This window comes from Lipotes vexillifer, unplaced genomic scaffold, assembly GCF_000442215.2.
Source record: "Lipotes vexillifer unplaced genomic scaffold, Lipotes_vexillifer_v1.1 scaffold1166, whole genome shotgun sequence".
Taxonomy (NCBI): domain Eukaryota; kingdom Metazoa; phylum Chordata; class Mammalia; order Artiodactyla; family Lipotidae; genus Lipotes; species Lipotes vexillifer.
The window spans coordinates 2,048,274-2,073,714 of record NW_006773421.1 but is presented as its reverse complement, the minus strand read 5'-3'; the positions used below and the strand labels follow the sequence as shown (position 1 = coordinate 2,073,714).

General features: G+C 48.3%; 1 protein-coding gene across 2 annotated transcripts in view; it reads left to right on the top strand.

Moving 5' to 3' along the window:
• The window catches only part of RAB11FIP1 (RAB11 family interacting protein 1), a 26,988-nt gene extending 4,974 nt beyond the window's left edge, over positions 1-22,014 (top strand). Inside the window, exons 2-6 of one of the 2 annotated variants that reach the window (XM_007448312.1) lie at positions 9,958-10,403; positions 11,508-12,294; positions 13,317-15,110; positions 15,883-15,991; positions 21,796-22,014. In XM_007448312.1, coding sequence (XP_007448374.1) covers positions 9,958-10,403; positions 11,508-12,294; positions 13,317-15,110; positions 15,883-15,991; positions 21,796-22,014 — 3,355 coding nt within the window. The remainder of the gene's footprint in view (positions 1-9,957; positions 10,404-11,507; positions 12,295-13,316; positions 15,111-15,882; positions 15,992-21,795) is intronic. The other variant, XM_007448313.1, reaches the window with a different exon arrangement.
• The last annotated feature ends 3,427 nt before the right edge of the window (positions 22,015-25,441 follow it).

Here is a 25,441-nt window from a genome sequence, read left to right as displayed (position 1 = left end):
GAATGCCTGGGAAGCTGGAGAGGTTGCATCCATTGAGGCTGAAGAGGAAGGCAGGGCTTCGTTGAAGAGCAGTGGAAGCCACTGAGTGTTGAAAGCAGAGGGGTGATGTGATGCAGTTCGTGAAAGATCACTGTGGCTGTTGGGTGGAGAGCAGATTTGGAGCAGGCCTAGCCTGGAATCAGACAGGTGAAGTGGGAGGCTCTGGCAGGAATCTAGGCAACCAGTTATGGTGCTTGGACTCGGGTGACAGGCATGGTCACGGACAGAGGTAGGTGGATTTCAGAAGTATTCTGGAGGTTCAGTTGGCCTGACTGGTGATGGGTTGGGTATGGGTGGGCGTGAGTGAGAGGAAGTGATAAGAATTAACAAACAAAATAAGGAGAACTTGCTGTTGAAAATGAACCAGGAAACGGTGGCAGATTTCTTTCCCTGGCAGTCACCGTGACACAAGAGTGAGGTCACCATTACAAAGACAACACCAGCAGTGATACCTGTGTGCTGAGTGAATGAGCAGGAAACACCATTGAAACCAAGGTGTGTATATGTGTGTCTTCAAGTGTTTACAGTTTCAACACAGGCCAAGCCTTTGTTTTGTAATAACGTAACCCGATGTGACCTCTCTGGTTGCCCCAGCACGCGTGCAGAGTCACTTCTGCGAGGACTACAGGACTAAGAAAAGGAAAAATAATAAATAACATGAGGGAAAATAAACCTGTAAATGAAAACTACGCCTCTGGAGGCAAGTCAGTCAACCATGTAAAGGTTTCTCACATCAGGGAAGGTGAGCGCACAAAAGAGCCTTGTTTTGCTTAACTTCCTTTCGGTTACAAAGACTTCTGTTGTATTTCCACAACTACCATCAGAGGAAAGCTTTTCTAAATAGAATCTCTGTCATTTTAATTGTAGTTATTAACTAAAAAATGTTATGATTACATTAAGCACAATACACGTGCTTATTAAACGGTCATCAACTCCAACATGCTCTTGCTGACATCACTCTCCCTCTCCCTGGACGATAATCTTAGGTATCCATTTGGCCGCTCCAATTTTAATTGCCATACGTCCGAGAAAACTGTGCTTCTCACCCTATACTTTTGGAGACGCTCACTCTGGCCTAGCTCCAGAGGATTAAGATGCCCTTGCCCAAATGTGGGAGCAATAGAAGGGCATTTAAGACCTTCTCTTCATCTCAGAGCCATGCCCTGGGTGGCCTTTGGTCCTGGGCCTGGTGCGGATCTCTAAGCCTCAGGGTATTTGGGTTTCTTTTTTTTTTTTTTTTGGCCGCGCTGTGCGGCATCTTAGTTCCTTGACCAGGGATCGAACCCGCAGCCCCCTGCATTGGAAGCACACACTCTTAACCACAGGACCATCAGGGAAGTCCCCCTCAGGGCCTTTGAATTCCAACAAAATTAACACCCAGATACTTGTATGGCCTTTGAAGAAAGCCAACATCCACTGTGTGGAAAAAACTTGGTGAGCGGGCTTCCCTGGTGGCGCAGTGGTTGAGAGTCCGCCTGCCGATGCAGGGGATGCGGGTTCGTGCCCCGGTCTGGGAGGATCCCACATGCCGCGGAGCGGCTGGGCCCGTGAGCCGTGGCCGCTGGGGCTGCGTGTCCGGAGCCTGTGCTCCACAACGGGAGAGGCCACAACAGTGAGAGGACCGTGTACCGGAGAAGGAAAAAAAAAAAAAAAAAAACTTGGTGAGCGGTTGTGCTCCCCTTAAGGGGTCCTAGGTCCGATCTCATGCCGCAGCCGGCTCAGCAGGAGACCAGGCCAGTTCCTCTGCTTTCCCCTTGGCCAGGGACCATTTCCATCTCGTTGTTTGCTGTGTGACCCAGCCTAGGTGCGCAGATGTCTCTGAGTGCGGTCCCTGTAGGCACAGGGCAGGCGGTCGTTTGCCCGTGTGGACGTGGAGAAGTGTTTGATATTACATTTAGCCCAGTGGATTAAAGACTACGGGTGGCCTCGGTATGAGGTCAAAGCCCCGCTTCTCTCCATTTCCCAGTGTGCTGTCTGGCTTGCTCGTCAGCACCCCTGCTCAACACTGGAGAAGCAGGTCACCTGCAGCTTGGGGCTTACGGTGCCCTTGGTAAAGGAGCCGCTTTTAGCCACTAATGAGACGAGAAATTCCTTTCCTGCTGGGACAGGTCTGGGGATGATCTGTTAGAGAAAAATCAAGGGCTTTCGTCTCCAGGGTGTCCCTGAGGGACACATTTAGGAATGTGCCCGTGGGGAGAAAAAAGGCAGCTGTAATTAAGTGTCTTTTCCTGAATGCTGGCCTCTGAATGGAGCAGAAGGAAGGCATTTATAGGAAATCCCAGAAAAACCCTTTCTAGAGGTGTGACCGCTGCACACTTCACTTCTAAAATTCTTGTTTATTAAAAAGGACGTGGCTAACTGAGGGAGAACAGCCAAGGCTTCCAGAAAGCCTGGTCTGAAAAGGCCTCTTGTGATCCTGAAGAGCAGCTGTCCTGTGTGAGGGGCACCAGTGGCAGGCGGGCCCCGAGCTATTTCTTCAAGAGTGTCACCGCCTACAGCACCAGTCCTGTGGGGTTTCCTTTTACGCTAATGGAGCTTTTCGTTTTTACTGATCATTTGTCATGAGAACAGGATTTTGAAATGCTCTTGGTATGGGGTTTTTTCCTCCTCCTTGGGACTTACCTGATTACCACATAAATCAGATGCTGTGTTTCCCTGCCGGGAGCTCCCACAGAAAGGAGTGTGAGTCTGCCTGTGGGGTAGAGTAGACTGAATGTTCTTTGATGTCTGTCATGCTGACAGACATGTTTTCTTTTGTCCTGGCCGAGAGGTGGTGAACCAAACCATCACATTTTCTTTCCCCATCCTTAAAGAGACCCCACAGAGACTGTTCTTTGGCAGATCACGTAGACTACATCAGTGGCATTTACTTTTGGGCAAGAGGCGAGATACCTGATCTGATGTTAGAATATTAACATTTGTGGCTTTTTGAGATATGGTCAAGTAAAAACTTGGTAACTAGATGATGGCAGGAGTGGTAGACCTACATGTTTATAAATGTGTTAATTTTTCTAATTCTTAGAGAATCTTAAAACACTGGTGCTTGGTTTTTCCTTTAGTCTTTACCTACAAGGAGTTTGGTATTGCTTTCAACTTAGAAAATATGTCTTGATCCTTATACTGCAGTCAGTTATGCCATCTTGGCATACATCTGAAATAGTTTGGGGGCCTCTGTTTCTTGTCTCTCCCACCTACTTAGAAATCCTGCAGAGTTCTGAGGATCATTAAATCTCATGATAAGTTATAGAAATTATTCACCAATCGTGGTATTTTTAAAAATTGTATGTACTTTTTAATTTTGGAAATTGTGTCATACAATTTTTAAAAATTATTTATTTATTTATTTTTGGCCGTGTTGGGTCTTCGTTGCTGCGCGCGGGCTTTTTCTCTAGTTGTGGTGAGCGGGGGCTACTCTTCGATGTGGTGTGTGGGCCTCTTATTGCAGTAGCTTCCCTTGTTGCGGAGCACGGGCTCTAGCCGTGCGGGCTCAGTAGTTGTGGCTCACGGGCGCTAGAGTGGAGGCTCAGTAGTTGTGGCACACGGGCTTATTTGCTCCGCGGCATGTGGAATCGTCCTGGACCAGGGCTCGAACCCGTGTCCCCTGCATTGGCAGGCGGATTCTTAACCACTGTGCCACCAGGGAAGTCCCACAGACTAATTTTATAATTGAGTCTTTTCCCACTCCCTTCAAATGCAAATCATTGTTATTTGTGTTTGATGGCTTAAGATTGGATCCTTAGGAATACAGTCAGTCAGAACTGTTGATGTCTTAAATTCCCATTTGAGAACCATGGGTGAACGATGGTATAAATGCACTTCACAGAACATCATACAACCGTTAAAAATGGTGGGTATGGAGACTGTAAGACAATTATATTTAAAAACACGCTACAAATAGAATTGCACGTGTATTCTGGTTACTACCAAGTCATAATCATAGCAAACACTTACTGAGTGTAAGTGCCAGGCACTGTTCTAAGCTCTTTACATATATTAAGCCATTTAATCTTCATTACTTCCTTATGAGGTAGGTGCTTTTAACCCTGTTCCACAGACAAGTTAAGTAACTTGTCTGAAGCCTCTCAGCTAGTAATCGTTGAACTATGGGGGGAAAAAAACTTCAAGAAAATACATCAAAAGGGAATGTTTGAATTAGCATGAGGGAAAGTCAATTTTTAAAAAATATTAAAAAAAAATTTCTATAACCCGTATTAATTACTTTCTAAGGGAATTTCTGTAGAGCAAATAGTATAGGAAGATCAGAAGCGTTTTCAACCTGCTTTTTCTTTGATCTCTCCTTTGCCATGTAATTTACTGGCTTTTTAGGATTGAATTTGGTGACTATAGATAGCTTTTCAGTGCTGCCAGAATGGCTGTTTTAGGGATTAGGGTAAAAAAGGAGCCATTTGCAACCCTCATGATTTACCACCAAGAAGGTGATGATGGGCAGAGGGGAAGGTCCACCTCGGGAGGCAAGGCTGGCTGGTCGGTGATTCTGTATTCACAGTTAGGTAGTTAGGACCAGCTACCTTGGTCAATGACAAAACCTGTTAAACTACTTAGCTTCTGTAGGGTACACACCACAAACCATTTATAGGTCATAAACCTTTCTGTCCCTGTTTGCTGTGCCTTGCCTCTAGGCTACCAAGAGAAAAGTCTGGACATTTTACCCATGTGGAATCAGTCCTTTTCAGAACCCCTTTTAGATGTCCTCCTCTGCTACCCTCACGTGATTTTTATTATTTATTTTTATTCCCTGGGGAAGACAGTGAATAAACTGCTTCTTAAAATTTCTCCGTCTAAGAAAGATCAAGTGCGTCCTCCATCTCAAACATTAGACTCAGGTGCCATTCTGTTCTTCCTGCTTCTTTCCTCCCTTGAGGCCAAATTCCCCTGTGTCATGAAGTTTAGTTACCATGGGGGATGATTCATGCTATGACTCATGGTTGAGTTTTTGCGCAGGAAGGGAAGTAGGTGGTCCACCATTGACCCTGGAGTCCACATCAGACCCATAGACAAGGACCCCTTGAAATTAATGCTCACTCATTAAAATGAAGTGACTTGTGGAGCTGGTGGTCTTCCTTTGCCTTGCCTTTCCTGGAGCCTCCTGGGTCTAAGGGGAGGGTGCAGTCTTAATTCATTTTGCCGAGTCCCTAAGTAGGTGGTTCTTATAGCCCCTTGGGATTTCAATTAACTGAGAACCTTCTTTGTGTGTGAGAGTCCTTGTTTTAGCAGGAATTTCTTTTCATGTCTAATTATTTTCTCATACTTCATAGTCAGAAAGAAAAGGCAGCAGTTGTTTCAGTGTAGCAAACGCTTTGTGATGTTTGGTGAGCCAGCTCTCTACTGGTGGGTAAGCTTTTCAGCGAAGAACCTGGCCTCTTCATTTTGTGTTTCCAGTGCCTGCCGTGCAAAAACATGAACCGAACCGAATCTTTGAAGCCATCTTTTCTCTGTGTCTTGAATCTTTGAAGCCATCATTTTTTCTGTCTGTGTCTACCCCTCTGGAATGTTTTAAAGGAAAAACATGTTTGCTTCAGCTGCAGACAGGTTATTTTTGAGGCATACCAGTCAGTCCTTTACAAGTGTAATCCCGCACGTCTGCAGGGATGCACTGTGAGACCTTTCATTTCCCAAGAGCAGGAACCACACTGCCTCCGCTCTCCCACATTCCGAGAAGGCCCCCTGGGACTAGCTTTCCTTGTATTGAGAAACCTACCTTCTGAGGCAAACCAGCCCTGAGAATTGGACATGGTTGGGTGGTGTTAGCTGTTCTCAAAATGAGTGTTTAAAAAGCCCAGGAGGACTTCCCTGGTGGTGCAGTGGTTAAGAATCTGCCTGCAGATGCAGGGGACACAGGTTTGAGCCCCGGTCCGGGAAGATCTCACATGCCACGGAGCAATTAAGCCTGTGCACCTCAATTACTGAGCCCACATGCCATAACTACTGAAGCCTGCGCGCCTAGAGCCCGTGCTCCGCAACAAGAGAAGCCACCGCAATAAGAAGCCTGCACACAGTGACGAAGAGTAGCCCCCGCTCGCCGCAACTAGAGAAAGCCTGTGCACAGCAACGAAGACCCAATGCAGCCAGAAATAAATAAATAAAATAAATAAATGTATTAAAAAGAAATAAATAAAAAGCCCAGGAGATTTGACAATGCGGGTCCAGACACTAGTTCCCCAGCCTGGTGACTCGGGAAGCAGACCCTGTGTCCTGCATCCTGTATATTTTCCTTCCTGTACCCAGTTCATGCTTTTTTACTTTTATTCATTCTTTCCCTTGCTGCTCTTAATAAGGCATCTTTCTGAAAGTGTAGAAGACTTAAGTGAATTTTTCTATATTTTTAGCTGTTGCCTTGTCTTGTGTTTGACCAAGAAAACCCCAAAGCAAAAAACTCCCAAACAGGGCACCCTGTTTGGATAATATGATTTTTGCTTGCATGTTCATTCCCAAGATCCTCACTTGACTGAGGGGCATGGAGATTAAATTTTTCATTCTGTACCATTTTGTATGATTTGAATTGTTATCCTATGCGTGTTATTACTTTAAAATACAGTTTATATACATTTCTTGTCACTTTCTGTGTATTCAGAGATCCTTTTAATTTTGGAAGAGCTAAGTTTTAATTATAAGTAAAAATGACTATTTGCTTATAGAAGGGATCCTTTTATTTTTCATTTTTTTGATAGGTTGCAGGATTTTTTAGAATATGGGCCTAAAAATAAACTTTCTACACTGGGATTATGGCTTTCTCTCTGTACTCTGCCCTTTGTACTGGGAAAACCCAGCCCTGATTCCTGAGATAATTCAAGCTTTCTGGGCCTTCGTGAATGGTGGTGCTGGGACACAGCCACCCTGCCGTCACATGCTGTGTAGCCCTGCTGGGACCTGATTACATATGAACTACTTATGTGAGGTGCTGGAATTAAGTGCACTGAAAATCAAACGGGCAGAAACACTGATAAGTTGAACCAATGCTTAAATGTTGGAACCCACAAATATGTCCTGCTTTGGAATTTCTTAGGGTGAGACATTTATGGATCATTGCTTTCATGAACTATCAAATTATACTTGTGTCAAAGATCCCTTGCTTAGGGCTTCCCTGGTGGTGCAGTGGTTGAGAGTCTGCCTGTCGATGCAGGGGACACGGGTTCGTGCCCCGGTCCGGGAAGATCCCACATGCCGCGGAGCGGCTGGGCCCGTGAGCCATGGCCGCTGAGCCTGCGCGTCCAGAGCCTGTGCTCCGCAACGGGAGAGGCCACCGCAACGGGAGAGGCCACAGCAGCGAGAGGCCCGGGCACTGCCAAAAAAAAAAAAAAAAAAAAAAAAAAAAAAAAGATCCCTTGCTTAAGCTGTGTGAATTTAATGATCTGGATAATATTGCTAGAAGAATTTCTGTCTTCCTTTCCAGCTTTAGTAAATCCAGCAGACTCACAGGGGTTACTTACCTGCCTACGATTCAGTCTGCTTTTCACGTCCTTAAATAGCCCTGTGGCTGTTCTTGGCTACCTGGTCTTTGGTTTTAGGCTTGCGTGTGAAAATAAGTGACAGGAACAGTTGAAGTGCCTGTTCATACCTCCTAGTGGTGTTAGAAGTTTCCAAAACAAATCCCACTCTAGTGCCCAGGGACTGAACCTGGGCATCAGGTGATAATAGGCCCTCAGGGAGGATCCTAGAGTTGGTTGCAGCTTCGCTCAAAATAAACAGACTTCGGCGCTGGGAAGGCGCCCCGTTCAGGGAGCTGGCAAGTGGTATTCTTTGAAGGTCGGGAGCCTTTGCGTCCCCTGGGAGGGTGAATAGAGAGGTGGAAGAGCTGGGAGAAGGCCCTGGGTGAAGAGGTGAGGCTCTCTGCTTGTGGCTGGTGTGGTCATCTGAGCCTCCACACTCAGCTCTCAGCAACTTCCCCTTTTCAGGTGCCTACCCTTGGTATTTACAAAAGCTAACCACCCCTCATCACCAAGGCTACCATTTAGCACATGACTGTCAGAAGAGAAAGATACAAATAATCCTCTCAACATCTAAATGACAGATATGCAAACTGTTCCCAGCCTGCCATGGAAAATGTGTTGGGAAGACACTCGGCTGGCTGGCAGGGTGAGGCTGTAAAGACCTTGCGTCTTCCTCCTCCTCCAGCTGTGGACTGTAGTTTTAAAAATCATAAAAGATTTTTCCTAAAGGTCCAAAATCGTAGCTCATGTCATTTTCCCAGATCTTGGCTGTATTTTGTTAATCCAGTGTAAGTCCTTCTCAATGACGTTGTATCTGAACTTTATGTGCAGCCCTATGAATTATGGTTGATGCCAGCTATGGGGGCTTTCCCCTTTCTCTTCTTTCATCTCAGGACATTTAAATTGGAAGCTTAAACCTTCCTCAAAAAGAATTTAAATTTCAGCCCTCTTTTCTATGTGCTGTAAAATTGATGGCTCAGCAAAGATGAGTTCAGAGGGAGTGCCAACCTGGAATCTTGGTGTAAGGGAAAGCTTTGGGGAAATTGTAGAGCTGGTTCAGAGTCCTGACTGTGCCTGTTAGCAGTTGCAAGGCCTTGTACCAGTTACCTAACTTGTGAGCCTCAATTTCCTTATCTGTAAAGTGGGTATGCTGTCCACATCATGTCATTCTCGTGAGACCTAGGGGAGGACGTTTCTAAGTGTGTTTCTGCATCCCTCTGCCCCTTTATGTGTAGAATGAGCTAAAATAGCGGGGGGCACGATCTGCCCTGGGAGCAGGACAGGCTGAAGGTGAAAGAGGAAATTGTGTTTATTTGGGCAAAACCATCATTTCCTTAAAGTCCACAGCCGTCAGCTCTTAAATAGGTCACCGAAAAGAACATCAGAGTGTGGTTCTCGGCATGTGAGGGTGACCCCGGGGGCAGCTGTGGGTCAGCCCTGTATTTGGAGTTGCTTGTTGTGCGGAGCCCGCGCCGCTCACCGGGCTCACATTCTTGTGGTTCACCCGATGGAAAATGCCGAGGGGAGGTTTACTTTCTCTGGAGTTCGTCTTTCAATGGAGTTGGGCTGATATAATATCATTTGCCATATCGTGAAGTAGTTTGCAAATGACCAAGTGAAATTCTTGAATCATGCCTGAAATATTCCTTTTTCTGATTATTAAGCTGCGGATGAATGCCTCCTCTCAGTTTCTCTTTCTTTCTCATCGTGGTAAAATACATATCAGAACGGTGACCATTTTAACCATTTTTAAGCACACAGTTCTGTGGCATTAAGTGCTTTCACATTTTTATGCAACCATCACCACCGCCCAACTCCAAAACTTTTACTTTCCCAACTGACACTCCCAGGTCCCCCCGCACCCCCCAGCCCCTGGCGACCACGATTCTCCTTTCTGTCTCTGAACTTGGCTGTTCTAGGGGCCTCACGTCAGTGGAATCATACAATATTTGTCACTTTGTGACTGCCTTTCTTCGCTCTTTTTTTTTTTTTTTTCTTTAACAAATCTCTTTTACTCTGTCTTATAGTTTCCATTACTCCCTGCCAGGGACTATTCTACAAACCCTTGCTTTTATCTGAGATTCTCTTGCAAATTTGCACTCTACCTACGTAACTGTTTGTATATGATCTTTGCATTTTTACCCTGTTGAAGGAAAAAACCAGTCACAGGAAGTGATTTGATGGAATGTTTATTTTATTCTTAGAAATAGCTCTTTACCGAATCAAGATTTTAGGTGACCTTACACTAAGTACAGAATCAGATCCTATCTTTGCCTAAAGGGTGTATTCTCAGAAATAAAACTTCAAGTTCTGCCCTCCCCCACTGCACCCCTCACTCCCCAAAGAAGAGAACACAGGGTTTGTGTACAAGGCTGGTAATAGCAGAGAGGAGAGGCCAGGAAACGCGGACTGTGAACATCGTTTGAGGCGCTTCCATTCAAAGGTAACCTCTCAGCCTTTCTCCTCGTAGGTGGTGTACCTTGAAATCCAAACCGGGGAAGAAGAATAAAGAACGAGGAGAAATTGAGGTTGACATCCAGTTTATGAGAAACAACATGACCGCTAGCATGTTTGACCTTTCCATGAAAGACAAGTCTCGGAATCCCTTCGGGAAACTGAAGGACAAGATCAAGGGGAAGAATAAGGACAGGGCGTCAGATACCGTGTCAGCCATCCTCCCCAGCGTGACGCCCTCGGCTGACAGCGATGACGAGTCTCCTTCGAAAGACAAGAAGAAGAAGTCAAAGCTCAAGACCTTCTTTTCCAGGCCCAACCTGCAGAGAGCACCACTTTCCCAGTCCATGTCTGTCCTGCCGACTGCAAAGTCAGACAAAGTGCTGCTTCGTCCTGGAGACTTTCAGTCCCAGTGGGAGGATGAGGACAATGACGAGGACAAGTCCTCCTCTGCCTCGGACGGTGAGTTTCCTTCCCCTCCTCCTTACTTGGCCCTTCTCCCTCAGCTGAGCCTACTTTGCTTTGGGAGAGAAGAAACAAACAAATCTTAGGAGAAAGATTTTAATTCAGCTCCTCAGTTATTACAGTGATGGTGATGCTGGTGGAGGGGATGGTGGGGGGGTAGTGGTGATGCTGCTTTTACTGGTGGTGCTGGCGCTGGAGCTGCGCATGGTGGTCACGGTAGTGGTGGTGATGATGAGGGGTAACCTTGGTTAGGAAGCCTTCTCTATTTCTAAGCCCTCTGGTTTCTAGGAATGTGCGAATTCCTTTTCCATAACATTTGGCTCTGTAACTGATGTACCTTAGTACAAGCTTTGGGGGCTAACAGAATGAATGCATGCAGAGTTTCTTTTTTTTTTTTTTCTTTGCGGTACGCGGGCCTCTCACTACTGTGGCCTCTCCCGTTGCGGAGCACAGGCTCCGGACACGCAGGCTCAGCGGCCATGGCTCACGGGCCCAGCCGCTCCGCGGCATGTGGGACCTTCCCGGACTGGGGCACGAACCTGTGTCCCCTGCTTCGGCAGGCGGACTCTCAACCACCGCGCCACCAGGGAAGTCCCGAGTTTCTTGTTTTAATTAAGGATAAAACCATGGAAACTTACAGTAATTCTGATATTTCATTAATTCGTTGGGTACTTATACTGAGCTCTCGTGGAATACATTCCTAATGAAAGCTGAGAAATCCAGTTCCATTAACTCTGAATTAACTGGGTATTTTGAAATTCAGTCTCAGTGACCAGATCCCTATTATTGGCCAGATTCTGCACCTCTACCAAGAACACTGCCCTTTTCCTTGCTTCCATGCATGGCTTCTCAACCTCAGCACCATTGACAGTTTGGGAGGATAATGGTTTGTTGTGGGGGCCTCCCTGTACTCTGTAGGAGCTTTAGCAGCATCCTGGCCTCCACCTGCTAGATGCGGGTAGCACACCCCACCCAGCTGTGACAACCAAAAATGCACTCAGATGCGTGAGGACAAAAGCCACGCCCCCCACCCCCCACCCCCGTGTTGCGAACCCTTCCCTTAGCTTCTCACTCCCTTGGTTCTTGGTTCTTCTCCCACAGTCTTGTCTCACAAGGGAACGGCAAGTGTGGATCCTAAGCAGCTGAACCAGATCCACTTCAACCCCCCCAAGAAGGAAGGACTCTCCTTCCTGGGAGGGCTTCGGTCTAAGAATGACATCCTTTCCCGCTCGAATGTTTGTATCAACGGGAACCACGTCTATGTGGAGCAGCCCGAAGCCAAGAGCGAGACCAAGGGCAGCTCCCCGGCCTCCTCGCCATCCCCCCAGGGCCTCAGGAAGAAGCATTTGTTCTCATCTACAGAAAACCTGGCCTGTCGGCCTCTGAAGGAGCCTGGGGAAGGAGGTGCAGGGCCTTCCGAGTCTTCCACAAAGGACTTTCTCAAGTCCACGTCCCTGCCATCCTACCAGCCGCTGGCCAGTGGGGACCTTCGGGAGGACGCGGCTCTGGCAACCTTGGAGGCTGCGAAGGAAACCAAAGAGAGCAAGAAACAGGAGAACAAGAAGCCCTCTCTGCTCTCGCTGGTGACCGGGAAGAAGGACCCGGCCAAGGGCAGTGAAGGCGAGAGCCCGCCGGCCGCCCCCAGGAAGGAGAGGGAAGGCATGCCCGTGGCGGTCAGAGCCGGTGAGGACCAGCCGGGGCCTGTCGATGGCCCTGTGAAGAGATCAGACGAGGAGACTGCGGCCATTGTCTCTGGACGGGGCAGAGCCCCGAACCCCTTTGAAGACATGCAGATCCCAGAACCAGAAGCTGACCCAGAGCCCAAGCCTGCACCAGCACCACCTGTTCCCTCACCCGGGGCTCCCCGGACCAGAGCTGTGAAACCCCGGTGAGTCTCAGCCCCTCCCCGGGGCCCAGCGGCCATGCCTACGTTAGAGCAGACCTTGCTTGCTGGTCCGTAGTGGTCCCCGCAGAAATTGTTTTTAGCCAGCCCCTACCACTAGCCCGGCCCACCTGCAGAGACTGCAGTGATGTGCCCTGGCCCAGGGCCACTGCCAGCAGGCGTGGTCTGCCCCTTGCCCGACATTTTCCCTGCGGGCATCTTTGTCGCAAGCGTTTTCTCTGCACACATTTTTGCTTCTGGCGAAAGTACCTAGAACTGGTCTGTCCATCTCAGTGAGATAAGCAGAGCACAGTGGAATGCCCTGGTTTTGTATCAGATTCCGAGTGTCGTGGTCTGGGAGCAATACCAGGTTTCGGTGGTACGTGCAGACCGGGGTTTAGTAGGTTCTTCCCGTGAGTTCCCTTTGAGGCAGGTGTAATCTCTCCTCCTTGCACTTTGGTGTGGGTTTGCTGGCACAAGAGACCCTTGGTCCACTGTCAAGTGTGACTGGGAGGGTTCTTTGTGTGTTTCCTCTGCACGTTGTCTCACTAGCCGGGTGTTCTGCTTCTCAGCATGACTCACATTCACAGTGACGATATTCCTGTGCGCTGTGGGGTGGGAGAGACTTTTTTTTGAGATTCTGCCTACTTTGATTTCACAGACACACACACACACACACACACACACACACACACAGTATTCCTCTTCAAAATCTGCTTCTTGCTTTGTGGTGCACCTTTTATGGCTTTGCACTTTTTAGGTGCTTTTTCTTTATCACCAAAAGAGACTGCAGACTGTTGCTCTACCTGGATCTTTCTGTTTCTATTGCAACAGTCCTTTCTGTGGCAGATGTACTTGGTGATAAAATTGTGCCTTTTGTGGATTAAGTATTGGTGTTCCTTCTCAAGGTACTGCCCCCAATATAAAAAAGAGTTCTCGCCTTTGGAAAGACTGTATTTTTACATGTCTTTTGCCTCTCATGCTGCATCTGCAACTGACCTGCAGATTTTATTTTGTCCTTTTTGCAGACTGGAAGTGTCTCCAGAGGCTCAGCCCGCACCCATGCTCCCTCCTTCCAGTCTCTCTCCTCTCGTGTTCTCTGCTCTCCCTTCCAGTTCTGGTCAGACACCCGTCCCTTCTAAACTGGGGCATGATTCAGAGCCACAGTCCTCTGAATCTCCTCCTGGCTCCTCTTTCTCCTCTCCTGTAGCAGCCCCCATTTCCACATCCACTCCCATTGAACACTGGCCTCCCGCAGATGTGGGTGAGGCCAGTCCTGAAGAACCGCCTTCGCTCCTTGAACCAGAGCTAGAAAAGGAGAGTTTGACACAAGTTCCAAGTACTGTTCCTTGTGCTGTGGGCTCGCTTTCCAAACAGACACCCATTCCAGTGGGGAAAGGGCTGGAAGACTCTCCAGTGGGGAAGACCAGCACTGATGACCCAGGACAGTCTCTCCAGGCGCAGCCTGAAGTGGGGCAAGAAGAAGACGAGCTTCTGGGGTCTCCCCCCGGAAAACAACAAGGCGCCGTCCCTTCATCTGTCGAGGCCCGAGAAGTAACGTCCACCACTGCGCTCAGAAGAGGCGGGATGGGCAGCCCTGCCGGGGAGCCCCCAAGGCAGGGAGCCTCAGGCTCTGCGGGTCAATCTAGGTCTCCCGTGGGGGATGCAGATGGGGGTGGCGGGATGAGGCCTGCAGTTAAGGAAGTGGTGCCCCCTGTTCCCGTGGGCGAGTTGGTGCCTCCACTTGACTCTGCGATGCAGAGACACGAAGAGATGGGTCCAGATGCCTGTGAGGGCAGAAAGGAAATCGAGGGGCAGGTGTTGTTTTCCGAGCAGCTCTCTAGGGAAGAGGCGGGGGAGCAAGCCCCTGTGCTGGTCCGCGGGGACAGAGGTGACCCCCAGGAGGTGACGCCACAAAGGGCTGCCCCTGGAAATGCGTGGGACACGGGACATTCCCAGGAGGGTGCGGCTGTGGCTGGACCCCGGCCCGCTGCCCTGGCAGCTCGCCCTCCCCACCCATCCTCCAAGGGGAGCTTCTTGGGGGACCCCGCGCATGCGGCCAGCTCGGGGAGAGATGGTCCCTGTCTCAGGAGTCAGGGAGATGACACCCGGATGGCGCGGAACCAGAGCAAAGCCAGTGACCACAAGGGTCTGCTGTCTGACCCCCTGCTCGGCCTTCATTCCGCCTGCGAGGCAAAGCTCCCAGTCCCGGCCCATCTGGACTTGACCCTGCCTTCCATCCCCGAAGTCGCTTCAGAAGATGAGAGAGGAGATCAGCTTGAAGATGACAGAGGGGTGGCCCCAGTGGCAGCTCTGGGAGGAGGGGCTTCTTCCCCGAGCACGTGGCCCGCCCGTGCTGAGCGGGAGAGGGCGCCCAGCGGGGAGGCTGGCGGGTCAGCAGGGGTCCTGCGCGAGGCCAGGCCGGGAGCGCCCAGAGCACCTGCCCCCGCTTCTGCAGAGCAGACCACAGCCTTGGCGGTTCAGGAACCACAGTCGCCGGGCCCCGGTGACAGCGGGGAGGCAAAACCAGTGGGAGATGGGAGGCCGAGTCAGCCTCCAGCCACAGCCCTGGATTCCCTTGTGTCCGGCCCCCCCTGTTCTGAGCCCTTTCCTGCCACACGCTCTTTTCCCACCTGTGCACACTCTGACACCCACCACACCAGTACAGCAGAATCTCAAAAAAAAGCAGCAGTCGAGGGCTCCGCGGGTAAAGTGGAAAATTCTGGCAAGAGGAAGCCGCTTCTTCAGGCCTGGGTCTCACCCTCAGACACACAGCCAGTCTCGGCTCAGCCAAGCGCTGGAAGCGGGTCGGCCAAGCACAGGTGAGAGCCGGGGACGACTGTTCTCGTGAGTGTAAGCCGTGCCCCCTTTGCTTCTTGTCTCCAGACGCCAGGGCTTGCTCACCGCACAGCTGTTCTGACGGTGCGTCCGCCTGTGTTGCCGGAAGGGCTGTGTCCTGGGCCGGGAGCAGCATTTGTAGCTGCGTTTGTAGCAAGAACAGAGTAGCTGCTGTCCTCAGAGATAGATTCAGAATTGTTCTGCACGGTCTGATTTAGAGCTCTCCTTGCAGAGAAACACCGGGAGCCGTATCTTATTTCCTAGTCTCGGAAACCAGCTGAGATTGACCAGGAAAACCCAGCAGTGCGGACAGCTTACTTCAAGCAGCGCCCGATGGGAAGCTGGCCTGTTTGTTCTGAGCTCTTTCCTCCCTCTCGAGGCGCGCGCAGAGGGCTCTGCGGGGACTCCCACAGTGGAGTCCTAGGCTGCAGCTGCCTCTGAGAATAGGAGACCGTCTTTAACGTTCTCCTGACGTTGATAACGAGGCCAAGGGTTCTGTGAGAAGGTCAGGACACGTGGCTGGAAGTGGTGCCTTGTTGGCTTGCGCATGGCTGCCTCGCGCTGACTGCTTTCCTTTCTGAAGGAACGTTGGCACATGTGGGACTGCAGGTGTGAGCGCGCATGTCCCCCCCATTCCCCCGTCACCTCTCTCGTTGGCGGCCACGTCTGAGAGAGGCAGTCCCTCAGTTCCTCCGGTTCTGCCGTGACGTACACGTCTAAGGAAACAGCTAAGTGTCCTTTCCCCCTTCTCTTTAGACTTCATCCCGTGAAGCCGATGAACACGGCAGCCACCAAGGTCACTCTCTCCAGCTCGGGAACTGCCACCGTCATCAGTGAGAACTTGGTCAACGAAGCCATGATGAAGGTATGTCTTCTCCAGAAGGAGGCAGGTTAGTTAGGGATCTAGAAAACCTGCTGTGAGAGTCACCATGACATACATCTCCCGGGGCAGCAGGTAACGCCACGGGTGACTTAACCAAACGTCTCGGTCTCTGGATGATCTTTGGAAGCCCCTAAACTTTCCATGGGATACTTACTTTTCCCCTCATAGTTCTTTGGCTGTCGTTGAATTTTGTTGTGTGTCAAGCAACATGATTGACACCAGTACTTTTTTTTAATGAGAAGAAACTGTCACCCACCCTCCAGCCCATGCAGATCAGATATTCTCATTTTCCCCACATGTCCTTTCTTATCTTTTGGCAAGAATATACAATTCTCGCAGTTGTCATCATTGCACAGATAGACTTTTTTGTAACTTTATTCTGAAGTAATTTCAAACTTTAAAAAAGCTGCAAGAATAACACAAAGAGCTCCTGTATACTTCCATCCCAATTCACCAACTGTTGACATTTCACCAGATTTGCTTTATCATCCTCACCCTCTCCTACTCTGTTCTCTCTTTGTAGCTGCGTATATATTTTTTCTGAATTATTTGAGAGTAAGCTGCACACATCATGCTCCTTTTACCCCTAAATGCTTAAGTGTGTAATTCCTAAGAATGAAGGCGTTTATCAAAATGAAGAAATTTAACATGGATGCCTCTCTACTTTCTCATCTGCAGTCCGTATTTCACCTTCACCAGTTTTCCCAGTAGTGCGCTTTCTTGTCTGTCTGTTCTCCGGTCCAGGGTCACTCAGTTATCTCGTCTCGGGAGACTCCCTTATTCTGGAATCGTTCCTTGGCCTCTTTTGTCTTTCAAGACATTGACCTTTTTCAGAGTTTCAGTCAGTCGTTTGGTAGAACTTTCCTCAGTTTGGATTTGACTGATATCTCCCTGCGGTTTGGTCGAGGCTGGGCATTCTCGGCAGGAATTAACTAGAGAAATAACGTGCCCTTTCCAGTGCGTTGTGTAAAGAGCCCGTGACACCAGCCTGTCCTGTTAGTGGGGTGTTAACTCTGATGACAGGTTAGGTGGTGTCCACTAGGCTCTCCAGTGCAAAGTTGCTAGTTTTCCCCTTTACAGTTAGTAAGAAATGTGTGGGGAATTCATTTCAGACCGTGTAAGCCTCCTGTTCCTATCAGCCTTCTGCTGGCAGGCCTTCTGTCCACTGACGAACGTGGTGGTAGCAAAATGATGGTTCTCCAGCTCCATCACCTGCGTGGAAACGCTCTGAAATCCTCTTTTTCACTTAGTGTTATATCGTAAACACTTTTGCATGTTGCTACTTAATTATTCTTTGAGACGGTTATGCCAGCCTTTACTTACTCACTCCCCGGTTAGTGGATATTTAGCTTGTTTTCTATTTTTCAATATGAATAACACTGTCGTCAACAATTTCTCGCATAGAACTTTTCCCTTCTTGTAGGTGATTTCCGTAAGCTATATTTCCAGGAAGACTATTGCTGGATGAGAAGATCTCTGCTCTTTAAAAAGCTTGAGTGGCTAACACGAAAAAACCCAGCTCCTCTCCTTAAAACCAAAACCAATGCCCCCCAGATGATCTCTGCTGGAGAGTATCTTCATCCAGCCCTTTCTGATTCTAAAATCAGAGGGATTCAGATGTGTTATGTTTCAGACACGTGGACAGGAATTTCCTAACCCACCGCTGGGGATCGCAGTTGGGAGACATAAACTTTATTTCTATTTTACTGCAAGCATCTAGAAGTTTCATTCAGTCATAGATTTTTACGGTCCCAGGGACTCCAGGACGTCAAGTAGTTTTTGTGTTTTTAAAATAAAACTTTTGCTCACGTCTCCTTCACTCCTGCAAGAGTTTTGTAAGTGCCAGGCGGTGGCTGATACCTCTGGCTTTGTTGCACCTTTGCCTCCAGGCGCTGGGCTGAAGGTACACTGAAAGCTGGAGATTTTGGGGTCGAGAGGCTGAGAAGTAATAACGAACTGCTACTGAAAGCAAGTTAGCATCTTCTGTCCATCTTGCCTTCTCTTCCCTGTTGTCCATGCTGACAAGGCATCACTCTGTTAAGCATCATTCTCAAAATGATCAGCTGTAGCCAGAGCTGTGTACCTATGGTGATTTAGCCCAAAGCCTAAAGGTGGACCCTAACTTCTCCAGCTCAGCCTGCTGGCTTCTGTAGTTGTCCTCTTGGAGTTAATGATATTTACCGGGAAACTGGACAAAAGAACAGCATGAAAGGGACCATCACGAAAACTAGAGTCACTTAGCACCCCCCTCGCCCCATCCCCTCTTCCGTTTACTGTGGCATGCAGCTTGGCTCCGAAGAGAAGCAAGACCCCTGGTTCCCATTCTGCTTCCTCTTCAAAGCTCATTTAACCAGGGGCTTATCTCCGGGCCCTGACTGAGAGTAACTTTCCTTAAAACAAAGGCAACGGCTGCTTATTCTACTCATGATTTGTAAGTTCCGCTGCTGCCCCCCTGCCTGGATGCAACAAAGCTGTTGGTCCTGGACCATACCTGGTAACTACTCTGAGTAAACATGGAAAGGTTCCTGGAGACGGCTGTTGGCCGACCGTAGAATAGACGCTTTGTACTAAGGCATAAACAGTGCTTATAAAAATAACTACTCTTTGGAATGTTGCAAAGTGAGAGAGAGGTTAGGAAAAGAAATGGCATCGCTAAAGTTACGAAAAGCCAGCTGAATCATTACTACAATGGCTTTTTTTGTTGTTGTTGTTATTGTTTTAGGGCCGCCATCTTTTATAGATGATTAAAACTAGGAATGTATTATTTATTCAGGTGGCTTCCACACTTCCATTTAAAAATAATACAGCCAACTAGATCCAAAAATCATCTGTCATATTGTATGGGAACAGTTGGATACAAATTTGAATGTACGTCATTATTGGTACAGCTATGAGGGAAAAATCCAATGTAAAAATCCTGGAAGGAAATGTGTGACACTGGGCACTATTGTTTCTTGAATTAATGGGTATTTTCGTTGCACCTCTTCCTCTCCATGGCCATTACTCACTTTCTGTAATTGCTGGATTGCTTTTTAATTTTTTTAGTCATCGCATGAATAGGAACTTCTAATGATTTCAAAGTCCTGCATAGTTTCCTCTTTAGATTACAGAGTCCAAATCGAAGAGCTGTTTGTCCCTTTTCTTTTTTCTTTTTTTTTGCAGTATGTGGGCCTCTCACTGTTGCGGTGTCTCCCGTTGCGGAGCACAGGCTCCGGACGCGCAGGCTCAGAGGCCATGGCTCATGGGCCCAGCCGCTCCGCGGCATGTGGGATCATCCCGGACCGGGACACGAACCCACGTCCCCTGCATCGGCAGGCGGACTCTCAACCACTGCGCCACCAGGGAAGCCCCTCAAAGAGCTGTTTGACAGTTTGTAGGAAGTACCTTAAGTGTGCATGCCTTTTCAGTTCTATGCATTTGTCTTAAGGAAACACTTAGGGATGTGACCAAAGATTTATGGTCACACATTTAAATAAATGTTATTATATAATTGTGAAAATCAAAACCAACCTAAATATCCAGCAACAGAGAGATGGTTAAAATATAATGAAATTTAAAACATCCATTTAGGACTTCCCTGGTGGTGCAGCGGTTAAGAATCCGCCTGCCAATGCAGGAGACACGGGTTCGAGCCCTGGTCCGCGAAGATTGGTCCACAGAGCACCTAAGCCCATGCGCCACAATTACTGAGCCTGCACTCTAGGGCCTGCGAGCCACAACTACTGAGCCTGCGTGCCACAACTACTGAGGCTGCGTGCCTAGAGCCCGTGCCCCGTAGCAAGAGAAGCCACCACAATGAGAAGCCCACGCACCACAACAAAAAGTAGCCCCCACTCGCCGCAACTAGAGAAAGCCTGTGTGCAGCGACGAAGACCCAACACAGCGGAAAATAAAATAAATAAATAAATGAATAAATAAAATTAAACAAACAAAGAAAATCCATTTAAAAAGCAATTTTTCTAAAGTTTAATGATGGGAAAATGCTCACAAAATAATTTTCAAAAGCTATAAAACTCGATTTTGTATGATGCTAAAGTTGTGAAACATATCATAAAGAAAACCCAGGAAGGGAATTCCCTGGCGTCCAGTGGTTAGGACTTGACGGTTTCATTGCCGGGGCCCCGGGTTCAGTCCCTGGTCAGGGAACTAAGGTACCACAAGCCGTGCAGTGTGACAAATAAACAAAAACAAATAAACCAAACCAAATAAAAAACAACAACAAAAAAACCCCACAAACAAAACAAAACAGAAAAACAGGAAGAATAAGAAAGAAAGAGACCCCAATGTTAGGTGTTGGAGTTATGGGTAATAATTTTTTCCCTCTTCTGGATTTGAGATTTTCTATGATAAGTAAATATTCCTTTTATGATTCAAAATAAAATCTGTTATTTGGGGGGGAAATTAATTTTTTTTTTTTGCGCTACACAGCCTGCTGCTTCTTTCCCTCTCCCAAACTCTCTTGCAGAGCATCTTATGTAGTCAATATTTTTGAATAAATATAATCCTTCTGTGACAGAGGTATCATCTAAAACCCCTTGAGGATGTATTCTTGGCTATTGTTTACAAAGACTACTTTTTTCCTTGATAGGATATGTAAACAGACACACCCTATTTGAAAGTGTCAGGCACGTTTCTAAGCTAGTGTTGCCATCATCGTGATGTTCTTTGTAGCCAGGACAAGAGGGACGGGATTTCTTACGGGATTCTGGCCAGGTGTGCAGGCAGCTTGCGTCACTGGACTGAACAGGGTCTTCTCTTGTCAGGGTTGACCCTGCTCTTGACGTAGCTGCTTCTTGAAGCAGGTGGTTCTGAGCCTTCCTCGGTGAAACTGTCAGACCCTCACGACAGTGAAACCGTGATTACCTCAGAGTTCCGCCGGCAAAACTGTCTTGAGGTTGCCCCATGACGTTGTCTCTTTAAACTTATGAATCTGAGCCACAGATTTCAGGAAAAGTTAGCTCTGGGGCTTTTCCCCCTCTCACTAGAGACTTGGTACAGCGTGTTACTTTATATAATCCTTATCTTGCGTTTCCTCGTGGCTGGGGCCTGGGCAGTTTGCAGTCAGCCACCAGTCACCCCAGATTGTAAATGTAACTCCGTGGGGCTCCCGCTCTGGTCAGGACGGGGCTGCTCAGCCACTGTACCCAGAGGGGGCGCCATCGATGGCTGTGATGGTGGCCCTTGGCTTTGACTCTGCATAGTTTTGGGGAATGACTTACAGTGGGGTCTCCCAGTGCACCCTCCTAATCACCAGATATCTTGAGCACAGCCGAGGCAGTAGCAGACCTTCTGGGATGAGCGGCCACGTGTTGTCTTGGGAGGACAGTGTCGCCTCCTGCACCGTCTGCCACTAGGGTTTCTTCACAGGTCACCTTAGATTGGGGCTCAGCTCCACTTGGATGTCTGGTTGTGCCAGCTCCAGGGTTCACAGGCCACCAGTCATTACATCTCTAAACCCCAAGCCCAGAGTCTAGCCCAGGGGTCTGCAGCCTGTGAGCTGGGTACGGTTTGTACATTTTTAATAGGTCATAAAACAAAACACCAAACCAAACCACAAAGACGAACATGCAGCCAAGGCCAACTGTGGCCTGCACAGCCTGAAATACTAACTCTTTGGCCCTTTCACAGAAAAGTTCATCTGTCATCAGTTTTCCACTGAAATCAAAGACGAATTCCTAGGAGACTCAGATCACAGACTCAGTCACTAAAAGCTACCTCTTTTGTATTTCTTTAAGATGTTTGACTCCTTGACTGACTTTATCACTTTTCTTCCCCCACCTCCAAAGAAATACAAGCCCTCGGAACCCGCGTTTGCTTATGCACAGCTGACCCACGACGAGCTGATCCAGCTTGTCCTCAAACAGAAGGAAACGATAAGCAAGAAGGAGTGTCAGGTGCGCCAGCTGGAAGACTACATCGACAACCTGCTGGTCAGGGTCATGGAAGAGACCCCCAGCATCCTCCGGGTTCCCTCTCAGGTTGGCAAAAAAGCAGGAAAAATGTGAATCACTTGCCTACGGCACTGAGACTTTTGTGTGAGTTTGTTTCCGCCTGCTCCCAAGGCCGAGGACTCGGTGTGCCTGAGAGCCCCAGGGTCCAGGCTCCAGATCGTTCTCTCCCTCGCGCCTTATCTGGCAAGAGTCAGTCCCACCCACAGAAGCCAGGTTAATTATTACAATGAATCTTTTATTGGACATTCCCAGGGTTTTATTTTTAAATGCCACTGTGCCTTTAACCAAGTTGTAAATATTTTATGCCTGACCGGAGACATGGTCATTAGATCTGATCCTGGCCCAGAGGTTCAGATGGCGCTGGGGGTATTAATGTATTTTTAACATTGGGGTTTTCTTTCTTTAATATTGAGATTTTAAAGTACGTCTTCCGGGCTTCCCTGGTGGCACAGTGGTTGAGAATCAGCCTGCTAATGCAGGGGACACGGGTTCGAGCCCTGGTCTGGGAAGATCCCACATGCCGTGGAGCAACTAGGCCCGTGAGCCACAACTACTGAGCCTGCGCGTCTGGAGCCTGTGCTTGGCAATTAGAGAGGCCGCGATAGTCAGAGGCCCGTGCACCGCGATGAAGAGTTGCCCCCACTCGCTGCAACTAGAGAAAGCCCTTGCACAGAAACGAAGACCCAACACAGCCAAAAATAAATAAATAAAATTAAAAAAAAAAAAAAAGCCAATAGGGCTAGGAGGGAGAAACCATACCTTGGAAAAAATCTTTAAAAAATAAAAAAATTTAAAAATATATAAAGTACGTCTCCCCCAGTCATTAAAGCTTAGGGTGAGATCACAAGGACCAGGCAATTGGTACGGTGTTGCACACACTTTCTTGGCTTTTGAGTAGCTCAGCTGTGGCGTTTTGGCTGCAGATGCTAAGTTTTGTTACTATGTAAACCTACGCAGCTCCTCGGACTTGGTCTTTTGTTTTTGACTGGAGCAGAGGGGCTTAGGGTACGCCTCCGAGTGTGCCTCTGAGATTTGGAACAAGCTGCCTTTTCCAAACATCAGCCTCCACTACTCTGTAGCCTTAAAGTGTGCTCTTTATCATCCAAGAGGGGCTGTCTGTGGAGGTACGGAAAGTAGGCCAGGGGAATTAGAATCACTTTGCACTGGGGCAGTTGGTCAAAATCCCTCCTCTTGTGACCTCAGGGTCCCTGCTGGCTGGAGTGACCAAGTGAGTGCCTTGATTAGGGATCGGGTGACCCAAGCACTTGCTAAAACAGTCCCACCAGGTACGGAACAACTGCAGCGGCATCCACTGGCCCTCTCCCACGTGCTGTCGCTTGGCTCCCTGGTTCCCTTGGCAGCTCTTCTTGGCATTTCCCTCCCCCACCCCTTGTTATAAAATTGTAAAGAGCAAGATGATACCTATTTTTAGATGGCTGTATTTTTAAAACTAGATTAACATACTTTTTTTTTTTTTTAAACTAGGACACTTGCCCCCTTCTCAACTAATAGCACCAGTTCAGAGTCTTCAGGTAATTTCGTTGTTAGTAACCTGATATTGGAATTGGAATGTTTTCTGTATTACTCATTTTCTTCTCCCAGTTGTGACAGAATCTCATCAAATCCCAACATCTCTCCTGGGAGAAGAATGTCACAGGCCAAGTGGGTGGGCAGGGGTTGAGATGAGAGCGGTTGTTAAATGGAACGCTCTTCTATGTTCACTCTTGTTATATTGAAGTCAAGAGGCAAGGTGATTGGCAGCGGAATCCCTTTTCAGGATCATGTTTGCTTGCCACGTTAGTTAATATCAGAGCACTTTAATCTGAAGGATGATACTGTAACTTGATTTAGCTAATTTGCTTTTAATTATCGATAGCTCTTTTATTTAATACCCTCCTACAGTACTGGGGACCACTGTAAACTTCTCAGATGACTTGTATTTTTGTAGTGCTATGAGATTTATGTGCATCCCTATACAGAGAACTGGATATTCGCTTGAACTCTGCAAATGCACGTGTATATATTTGTTCTGCAATGTTTTTTACTTGATGTCAATGTACTTTGACGGTGATAACCCACGTGCACTGGGTGGCGGGAGCGCTAAGTGGTTTCTCCTCTGAAGAGCCGCTGCGGAGACCTGCATGCTTCCCGAGAGCTGGTTGTTGTGGAAAGATCTGCTGCTAGGACCTCGGGGATGGGACCCGGTCTCTGTTTGAGAGGAACGTCTGGGTGGAGGAGCAAATTCCTCTGCTCTGTATGCCACTTGAGAACTCTGGAGAATGAAGGACAATCTACTTTAAGGGTGTCTGGTTTCTACCACTGCTGGGAAAAAAATTCCACAGGTAGCATTCCTGCACCTCTCAAGGTCACTGGTTAACACCTGTCCTTGAGGACTCTGCTGTGAGGGAGAACTCAGCTAGGAAAGCTGGAGCCTGCTCTGAGCTGTTCGCAGGGGCAGGTGGACTGGAGGGCTGGAGCTTCTGCAGCCAGCGTGGGTCTGAGGGCTTACACCCAGCCGTCTATACCAGGAGAGCCTGAATTAGCCTCTAGCTGCTGAAAGTGCTCACCAAACTGATAGGCCCTAGGAGGAGGCCGTGCTCTGCAGAAGCAGGAACAGCTCTTTCTTGGCCTTGCCTGGCTGACCCCCTGGAAGACCAGTCAGTACTTCAGGGAAGCATCTGATGAAATACCAAACACCTTGCGATGAGGTCAGCGTCCGGAAAAAAATGTCAACCCTTTGCCCAGGTGTTTCATATCATCTCAGTCCTTGGACTTTGACAGATGTCCTGTCCACCCCTTTTATTTCCTGTGTGTCGGCCTCCCCGGGTAACAGAATGGAGGGGCAGGACTGTCTGTCCTTTGCCACACGAACAGCGTTGACCCTGAGTGGAGGGTGCGTGCATGGTGAGTGGGATGCGTGTGTGGTTTCCAGCTCTGCTAACAGTGGGGGCTCGGAAGGGCGCAGAGGGAGGAGAGCCCACGATACTCAGCCACCTGCTGGGTTGAAGGCCAGAGGCAACCTGATGTTAAATTAGGCACGATCTTCCCTGCCTGTGCCCCTTCTGTTTTAGATCGGCTAACGAATGGTCCCTCAAGGCTGAAGGATCTGTTGCCTTAGGCGGGTGGAGAGCCTAACCTCCAGTTAAGCTTAACCTCCACACCAGCCTCAACCCTGTGGTTTCTCAGTGTCTATCATGTGAGCTGCTAACTTGACCTCTTCCTCCCCCTGACTTGAAAGTTCACCCAGCGTCTCTGGATTACAGAATTATTTCCTGCTTTGTTACTTCGGGAATTCTGAATTTCTTTGCTTTTGTTTTTCAGAAGTAACCTAAAATTTCCTACAACACTAAATAAAATGGCGCTACCTTTCAAAGATTTGTGTCTGTGGTGTCATACGGGCGCAATAAGAATTTTTTTCTGTCTTCTTGGAAAACCCTTCTTGGGGGGTGTGACCGGCGTTTCTCACCCCATGAGGGTCTCT